We start from the raw sequence: 9,474 nt of genomic DNA, 5'->3' as shown, positions 1-9,474 counted from the left end.
AAAAAAAAAAAAAAAAAAAAAAAGAGTAAGAGTCTTTGTGAGGTATGTTTCACAGTGTGGCAAGTGGATGGTACCCTAGGTGTGGGTACTCTTGAGCCGTCAAAAAGTACAAGTCTGAGCTAATAACCGTTATTATAGTAGCTGCTATTTACTGACCACTTGCTGTGCATCAGGCTGTGTCCCAGATGCTTTGAGAATACTATCTCTAATCCCCACAGTCACCTAGCCAGATAGGAATTGTTTCCTTTCTCAGATAAGAAAACTAAAGTTCAGATGGGTTAAGCAACTTACAGATACACACATCTAAAGTGACAGAGGGGATTTGAACCTACATCTGTCTCACTCATTTTTCACCCATTGCCTACTGGCTTGGCATAGTTAGTGAGATGAGACTGACACGCATGAAATGATGATGGGCAATATCAGCTATCATATTGTTATGGACCCAATGTGAGGGCTAGATTACCCAGAGCAAGCTTCCTGGAGGAGATGGTACTTGAGCAGTGCCTTGAAGAACAGGTAGGATTTAGATTAACAAAAGGAAAGGGGGCATTCCAGGCAGAGGGAACAGTCATAGTCATAACTATGATTGGTCAAGGCCTTGCCAGGCCTGATTCACAGCACTTGCATTGTCTCATTTGATCTTTCAACGACCCCATTTGGTACTATTGTCCCCATTTTACTACCATGAAAACTAGGGCTCTGAGAAGTGAAGTCACCATCTAAAGCAACAGAGCTAATGAGTGGCAGAGCTGGGATTCAAACAAAGGTGGTCTGGCTCCAGAGCCTGCGTTAGATCGACAGGAATATCAACAGCCAAGGCACAGAATCAGAAAGGGACAGAGCTGGTTGCAGAGTGTGATTGGAGCAGAGACATGAGAGATTGAACTGATGGGTAAAGGTACCTTATTGAAGACTTTGCAACTCTGATCTAGTTTACGTTTGATGTGGGACAGAGTAAGAAATAGGGAGCCAGTGAAGATTCTGAAGATTCTTGAATAGGAAAGTACTCCAATTCAGTTGGCGTTTAACATGATATGACCTAAAAGTGGTGACTGGAGGTAGAACAAGGGAGATAGGCTGGCAGACTCCTGCAGTATTTGGGGCATAAAGGGCCTGGACTAGAACAGGAGCTGCTGGTGGTGGGTTCTGGGAGAAGAGCTGTGGTTCTGTCTAATGGCCACAGTGAAAATGGACGCGGGGGGCGGGGAGGGGGAGTAGGGAGAGAGAGAGAGAGAGAGAGAGAGAGAGAGAGAGAGAGAGAGAGAGAGAGAGAGCAAACCAGAGCCAGAGAAACATCATAACAAAAGACTCAATGGAACTCAGTGTGGGATTGGATGGTTAGGGAGAAGGTGGCACCAAGGCTGACTGCCCGCACTTTAAACTCAGAACTCAAGAATCCTAAATATGGAAAAAGGCTTGAAATATGAAAGATACCCTGTTTTCCACTATATCCTCAGTGCCTAAAAACGTAGGACATAGTGGATACCCGTGGTACATAGTACTACTACTGGTAGATGCTTGATAAATAGTTGTTGATCAGATAACGTAGGAGCAGCTGAAGAGATTTCCTGGCAGTGTGGCTTTGTGTGTAGGACTCCAGAGCAAGCATAGCCCCCAAGGTCTCTTTGTGCCTTCAGCCTCCCCTCTGGGCACTCTGAAATCAATAGTAGAACAATGTGATTACAAAGCTAGGGGTTTCACCTGGCTTTGCTCCGCTTAAGTCTTAGCCACTGTTGCTGACCTGTGGCTCTGCTTCCTGGCCTTTGACAAACAGCTTCCCCTGTCCTTCCTCCTATACTTCCTGGTCTATGTCTGGCCTATTACCACTCAATCCTTGTTTTCCCCAGCAAGGCCATTCTTCAGAGGACCATCCTTTTAGGCCTTAGCCCTCTAGAGCCTTGTACTACTGAGATCTTCTGTACTTCTGCTGGGGTGCAGGGCATTTCCAGCTAGGATGGAATCTTCCAGCTTGAGTGTGACCATGAATGTTCCTGGGAGATAGAGAGCTGCTTTATCTCACAATATAGCAAGCTTGTTGAAGGCAGGGGCCCTTATCCTATTCAACCCTATACTACCAGTGCCTAGTCTGGACCCTGGCACAGTAAATATGAATAAATCGATGAAAAAATAATTTATCTATTTACTTCTGTATCATCTACTTATTTATCATGTTTCTTTTACTCTGCCATTCATCTCTTTCTCTGTCATCCATTTCTCTCTACTATGTATTTCTTTACAATCTTTCTCAGAGTTTTCTCTTTTTCTGTCATTTATTTTCCCCTCTGTCATCTTTCCCTCTTATCTCTATCATTTGCCTGGCCCTTCCACCATCTCTCTCCATTCTCTCTCTACTCTCCCTCCTTCTGTCATTCTCCCTCCCATCAATCACCTTTTTATCTCCTGGCATTATCCATGCCCCACATGTACTCCATCACAGTACTCTTCCCCACTTGCAAGGGTGGCAACTGCTCATGCAAAGTATGCCAGGGGACAGGGATGGGTCCTGTATGTGGCAGTCAGTGCAAAAGTTGCGGCTGCATTCAGGGCCGTGGCGTTAGACCTATTTCCCTTTATATACTCCTGACCTGCTGAGCAGTCAGTCTCCTCTGTCAGCCTAACATGGTGCCATTCGCCACTTTGTTCTATCTTCCCTCACAGGAGTTGGGGCTTCCTGCCACCACTTTGCCTACCAACTCAGGTGTCTCACCTCTGTACCCATCTTATCTTTCACTCTGTCAATACCTATCCCATGCTTTGTTTGAACCAGCTCTGTCTCTCCCATTAATCTGTAAGCTCTTGAGGGCAAAGACTGTATTGGATTCATCTCTGTAATCCCAGAGTTACCCATAGAGGACACACAGTAAACATACAACAAATGCTTATTCAATGAATGGCTAAAAATTGGAGAATTGACAACCCAGTTTTGACCTGTTCAAACTTTTCAATCACTTGCCCATTCCTTTCTCAGAGAAAAAATGGGAAGATTGACCAGATTGATTTTCTTTCTCAAAGAGAAGTGAGGATGTGCAGCAGCACTCATTTATTCAACAAATATGTATTGAACACCTACTATGTGTCCAGCACTGTGATACATGCTCAGGATACTCTTGTGAACAAAGCAGCCCTATTAAGCTGACATTCCACATCTCCAGAATGAAGAAGATTTGAGAAGTAGGAGCTCAGGAGGGCCACTAAGATTCCCACACCAGTTCCTTGCAAGATGTTCTACTTTACTGAAGGAAAAGAGGGGGTGGGGCGGAAGCTGCCTGGGAAGTGATTTCAGCTCTGGTTCCTTAAGCCCACTTCCTGTCCCTTTCTTGCTGTAGGAGGAACGCCCCTGTCAGTAGGCCGCACTCATGGCATGTGGCCAAGCTGCTGGAGGGATGCCCTGAAGCAGCCACCACCATGCATTTCCCTTCCGAAGCCTTCAGCTTGTCCTGGCATTCTGGCTGCAACACAAGGTGAGTCTAGAGCCCTCCCCTCAAGACAGGCTGGAGGGTAGACAACTTGGACACTACTCCTCCTCTGCTGTAGTCCCTGTTGGATGTTAGAGCCTCAAGTACTATAACGGAAAAACAAGTGGGAGTCCAGAGTACCTGAGTTCAAGTCTCAGTCTCTTGCTAACTCACTGTGATTTTGGGCTAGTCCCTTTCCTTCTGGACAACGTTTCCTTGAAATACCTCACTGGGCTTACAAGACACCACACTGTCCTGCTTTTCATCCTAATTCACTAGCTGTTCTTTCTCCGTATCTCTTTTCCTAATTCCTTTCATTCTTCTGTCTCTTAATGTAGGAGGACCCCAGGGCTCAGTTCTGGCCTGCTTCTCTATCAATGGCGACTCACTGGTGCCCTTATCTGGTCTTTATTACCTCTGTCACATAGCCAAAGTCTTCAAAATAGGGACCTCCCTGAATAACCATTGTTGAAACAGTTGCCCAAGAGGCAGACAACGTTTTCTTTAGGCTGAGAGCCAGCAAAGGTGCTGCCCTTCACTGCCTTTTCCCTTCCACAAGAGCTTCCTTCCAAGAAGAGATTTCTGTTGGAGGTTCAGAGAAACTAAGGGTTGAGTTTACCCCGATTTGGTGACTTTATTTGGAAACCAAGGGCTCAGGGCAGAGGCAGTTTTGTTGTGGAAGAATACGCAGAAACACACTTTGACATTCTTGAGCTTGGCTCCTGTTTGAGTGAGGATTTGTTTTTGTTTTTGTTTCTTTCAGCAAGAATAGTGGTGGAGTGGGTAGCAGGTTCCCTTGCCAACAAGAAATTGATGGATTCCTTGCCCAGAGAACAAGTGAGCCGACTGGCTAAGGGGCAAGGCAGGGAGCAAGAATGAGCAGAAGCTGACCTGAGGGTCTCATGGGCTGCTGCCACAGTTCAACTCTGGCTTTCTAGACTATGGCCTTTCTGAGAGCAGCCTGCAACCTCTGGGGTTCTAGTCAAAGGGAGTTACTGGCATGACTTGGCTCAGTTTGGCTTTGTGTGTGGGAAATGGTACTTAAAATTGAAGATTGCGTCTGATCCTAGCCCTTCCCTTGGTCTTCCAGGTTTGGCTTTGCTGTGGGAGTTTGGGGAGGCGTGGGTGGGCAGAGGTCCCTATACTATCAATACTAGTATTAGAGAGGATCCTGATGACAAAAGCTAATAATCAAGAGAGTAGCAGCTGCTATGTATTGAACCCTTGGTAGGTACCTGGGCTGTGGTAAGGACTTTACATTTACTATCTGCTTTCATCTACACATCAACCCTCTGATATAGCTATTACTATTATTCCTATTTAAAAGGCCATATGGCAGTAGTGCTAAGACACTGGACTCAGGCCTGATTCAAATTCCAGCTGTGCTTCTTTAGCAGCTTAGTGTTTGTCAGTTTACTTTACCTCTCTAAGCTTAAGTTTCTTCCATTGTAAAGTGTAGATAATAATCTGTCCCATAAAGATGGGAACAATAGACACTGGGGAATACAAAAGCTGGGAGAAAGGAAGTGGGACAAGGGTCGGAAAAACTACCTATTGGATACTCTGCTCACTTCCCAGGTGATGAGTTCAATTGTACTCCACACCTCAGCATCATGTGATATACCTTTGTAACAAACCTGTACGTGTACCCCCGGAATCTAAAATAAAGGTTGGAAAAGAAAAAAAAAAAAAAAAAAAAGATCTGTCTTCTTCAGCTTGAAATGAAACCTTGTAAAGTGTCCGGCACATTGTAGGTCCTCAGTAAATAGTCAGGATTGCTATTATCAAGAAAAGAATAGGGGAACACCTGAATTACAGCCCTGTCTGTGCCAGTAGTTAGAGCTGGGTGTTCTTGAGTAAATCACTACCTCAAAATCACTTCCCTTTGCTGGGCTTGCTTTACACCAGTGGTTCTCAAGAGTGTGATTGCTGGATGAGCAAGCGGCACCAGCAGCACCTGGGAAGTTGTTGGAAGTACAAATTCTCAGGATTCACCGAGACCTAAAGCTCTAGGATGAGGACAAGTGACCCGTGTTTTAACAAGCCCTCCATGTGATTCTGATGCACATGCTCAAGTTTGAGAATCGCTGATTTATTTACAAAATGGTCTGGCTACAATTGAATCAGCCCTTTAGGGCCCCTCTCGAATGCTGATATTCTGTGATTGTCTCTTTTGGCAGGAAGCCACATGCTGACTCCCTAGGGACAGGAACAGCCTAGAAGCAATTTCAGACTTGCTAATGTCAGGGAAATAGAGGATAACCCCCGTAGAGTTCTCCCATTTTTAGTCTTTGGGGTGTTTGCCCATCTTTTTTCCATATATCATCTTGTGTCCCATTTTACTAAGCCCCTGAGGCACCCCAATGTCCATCTTCTTCCCTGTTTCCCTTTCTTCCCTTTTTTTGGCCTACCCTCCTCTCATCTGTGGCATGGGTACCTCTGGGCTGGCCTGCCCTCTCCTATGATAGGGCTGGCCATGAAGGGAAAGTGATCTGGTGACTTCGCTAACTAACCAGTATACCCTGTGTCTTACAGTGACGTGTGTGTGCAGTGGTGTCCACTCTCCCGGCATTGCAGCACCGAGAAAAGCAGCTCCATTGGCAGCATGGAGAGCCTGGAGCAACCAGGCCAAGCCACCTATGAGAGCCATCTGTTGCCTATTGACCAGAACATGTACCCTAACCAGCGTGACTCTGCCTACAGCTCCTTCTCGGCCAGCTCAAATGCTTCTGACTGTGCCCTTTCCCTCAGGCCAGAGGAGGCAGCCTCTACAGACTGCATCATGCAAGGCCCAGGGCCAACTAAGGCCCCCAATGGCCGGCCTAATGTGGCTGAGACCTCAGGAGGTAGTCGGCGTACCAATGGGGGCCACCTGACCCCCAGCTCTCAGATGTCATCCCGTCCACAGGAGGGACACCAGTCAGGGCCTGCCAAGGTGGTCAGGGGCCCACCACAACCTCCAGTGAGGCGGGACAGCCTTCAGGCCTCCAGAGCCCAACTTCTCAATGGAGAGCAGCGCAGGGCATCTGAGCCTGTGGTCCCCTTGCCACAGAAGGAGAAACTGAGCTTAGAGACTGTGCTACCCGCAAGGAACCCTAATAGGTTCTGTTGCCTCAGTGGGCATGACCAAGTGACAAGTGAGGGCCATCAGAACTGTGAGTTCAGTCAGTCTCCTGAATCCAGCCAACAGGGCTCTGAGCATCTACTGATGCAGGCCTCAACCAAAGCTGTTGGATCCCCAAAAGCCTGTGACAAAGCTTCCAGCACATATTCCAACCCACTCAATGAGGCTTCCGCAGAGCTAGCTAAGGCTTCTTTTGGCAGACCTCCACATCTCATAGGACCCACAGGGCATCGCCATAGTGCCCCTGAACAGCTGCTGGCATCCCACCTGCAGCACGTGCACCTTGATACCAGGGGCAGCAAAGGGATGGAGCTCCCACCCGGACAGGATGGGCACCAGTGGACTCTGTCCCCTTTGCACAGCAGCCACAAAGGGAAGAAAAGTCCATGTCCCCCTGCAGGAGGAACCCATGACCAGTACAGCAAAGAAAGAAAGACCCGACAAATGGATGACAGGTCTTTGGTTTTGGGACACCAGAGCCAAAGCAGTCCCCCACATGGAGAGGCTGATGGACACCCCTCAGAAAAAGGTTTACTGGACCCAAATAGAACAAGCAGAGCCGGCAGTGAATTGGCCAACCAGCAACCCTCTGCCTCTGGCTCACTTGTTCAAAAAGCCAGGGACTGTTCTTCAACCACTAAAGTAGCTGGTGGCACAGAGGCAGGTGAAGAAGGGGACAGTGAGCACAAGGAGTGCAGCCGGATGGGTGGTAGGCGAAGTGGAGGGACCCGGGGCCGCTCAATCCAAAACCGGCGGAAGAGTGAGCGTTTTGCTACCAATCTGCGTAATGAAATTCAGAGGAGGAAGGCCCAGCTCCAGAAAAGCAAGGGTCCCTTGTCACAGCTGTGTGACACTAAGGAGCCAGTGGAAGAGACCCAGGAGCCCCCAGAAACTCCTCCACTCACTGCCTCTAACACATCTCTTCTATCTTCATGTAAAAAACCTCCTAGCCCCAGAGACAAGCTCTTCAACAAAAGCATGATGCTCAGAGCTAGGTCTTCTGAGTGCCTCAGCCAAGCCCCTGAGAGCCATGAATCTAGGACAGGCTTAGAGGGACGAATAAGCCCTGGCCAGAGGCTTGGTCAGTCCTCTTTGGGCCTGAACACCTGGTGGAAAGCACCCGACCCATCCTCCTCAGACCCTGAGAAAGCACATGCTCACTGTGGAGTCCATGGGGGTCACTGGAGATGGTCTCGAGAGCATAATTCACAGCCACTTGTGGCAGTAGCCATGGAAGGCCCTTCCAACCCAGGTGACAACAAGGAATTGAAGGCTTCTACTGCTCAAGCTGGGGAGGATGCCATCCTCTTGCCTTTCGCAGACAGAAGAAAGTTCTTTGAAGAGAGTAGCAAATCCTTATCTACATCTCATTTGCCAGGTTTAACCACTCATAGCAACAAGACTTTTACCCAGAGACCAAAACCTATAGACCAAAACTTCCAGCCAGTGAGCTCCAGCTATAGGGAATTGAGGCGCCATCCCGTGGACCAATCATATCATTCCGCAGAGCAACCATATCATGCCACAGACCAATCATATCATTCCATGTCACCCCTTCAGTCAGAAACTCCCGCTTACTCAGAATGTTTTGCAAGCAGAGGTCTAGAAAATTCCATGTGTTGTAAGCCACTACACTGTGGTGATTTTGATTACCACAGGACCTGCTCTTACTCCTGCAGTGTTCAGGGAGCTCTAGTCCATGATCCTTGCATTTATTGTTCTGGGGAAATCTGCCCTGCCTTGCTAAAGAGAAATATGATGCCAAATTGCTACAACTGCCGGTGCCACCACCACCAATGCATTCGGTGTTCAGTTTGCTATCATAATCCTCAGCACAGTACCCTCGAGGACAACAGCTTGGCACCTGGCAACACTTGGAAACCCAGGAAGCCGACAGTGCAGGTGAGGACTTGGTTCTTGGGTGAGTAACTTTCATTATTCTCTTTGAGAGGAGAAAGCTAGATAAATCATTTAAAAATATAACAATTATAATTCCTTGAAACTGTACAGCACTGGCTCCAGTAGTTGTTAGCTTAATAACCATGAACAAGATACTCAGCCACCAAAATTGCAGTTGTCTCATCTTTAGAGTTAGATAAAATAACTTTTGCTTCATAAAATGGACACACCCGAGATTTATATCCTGACTATAAAATTGATATCTGAGTGACCCAAAGCAAGTCATTCAACCACACAAATTTGAAGTATGTGATTCTAAAGGGAAAAAATAATTTTCCCTCATAAAATAGCCAGTATTAAGAAGAATCTCACTACCTCATCTCTAAAATGGAGGAATACCATGGCTGCCTCATGGATCAGTTGTGATAGTCAAATGAGATTGTGTTTATGGAGTTCTAGGCCCAGTGCATGATACAAATATCACTTATTGCCTCCCATTTTCTGCTTCAGAAGTATTTAGAGATGCAAAATTTGCAAATAGCCCCAGGCTTTGCTTTCAGAGATCTGACTAGTTGGGTTTTTAAAAAGACAAATCCTTTCCCCTTTCTCCATCCTGTCTCTGTTGGAGACCCAGGTCTAAACTGGCTGCTCTGATATCCCGGTTATGACCCATCACCATAACACAAGCCACCACCATCCCCCAGGCTACTTCTGGGAGGACTCCCTAGGTCCTTGCCCACTCACTGCCAAATTACTTCCCCATGGCATCATGATGCCATCTTTTGGCCAGTGCATTCAAACCAGAAGTTAATTCCTGTGTTCAGCTGTTGCATACACACTTTTGAAATGACTTAGTATCTGAATTTGCTCAGTATGTATCCTTGGTTAAAAGGAACTTCAAGAGTGAAAAGAGCCTTACACAAAAGACTATGAACTCTACAATTCCTTTTACATGAAATTCTAAAACAGCTATTCTTTTTTTTTTTTTTTTTT

The 9,474-nt window shown here is 46.9% G+C and overlaps 1 protein-coding gene across 1 annotated transcript in view; it reads left to right on the top strand.

Moving 5' to 3' along the window:
- SHROOM4 (shroom family member 4) overlaps positions 1–9,474 on the top strand; it is a 244,637-nt gene that overhangs the window by 193,910 nt on the left and 41,253 nt on the right. The window contains 2 exon segments of the mRNA XM_017864612.1: positions 3,330–3,464; positions 5,994–8,484. Coding sequence (XP_017720101.1) covers positions 3,330–3,464; positions 5,994–8,484 — 2,626 coding nt within the window.

This window comes from Rhinopithecus bieti, unplaced genomic scaffold (genome assembly GCF_001698545.2).
Source record: "Rhinopithecus bieti isolate Rb0 unplaced genomic scaffold, ASM169854v2 scaffold_76570, whole genome shotgun sequence".
Lineage (NCBI taxonomy): Eukaryota > Metazoa > Chordata > Mammalia > Primates > Cercopithecidae > Rhinopithecus > Rhinopithecus bieti.
The sequence above is the reverse complement of the archived record's forward strand: the minus strand, read 5'-3'. Positions and strand labels throughout refer to the sequence as shown.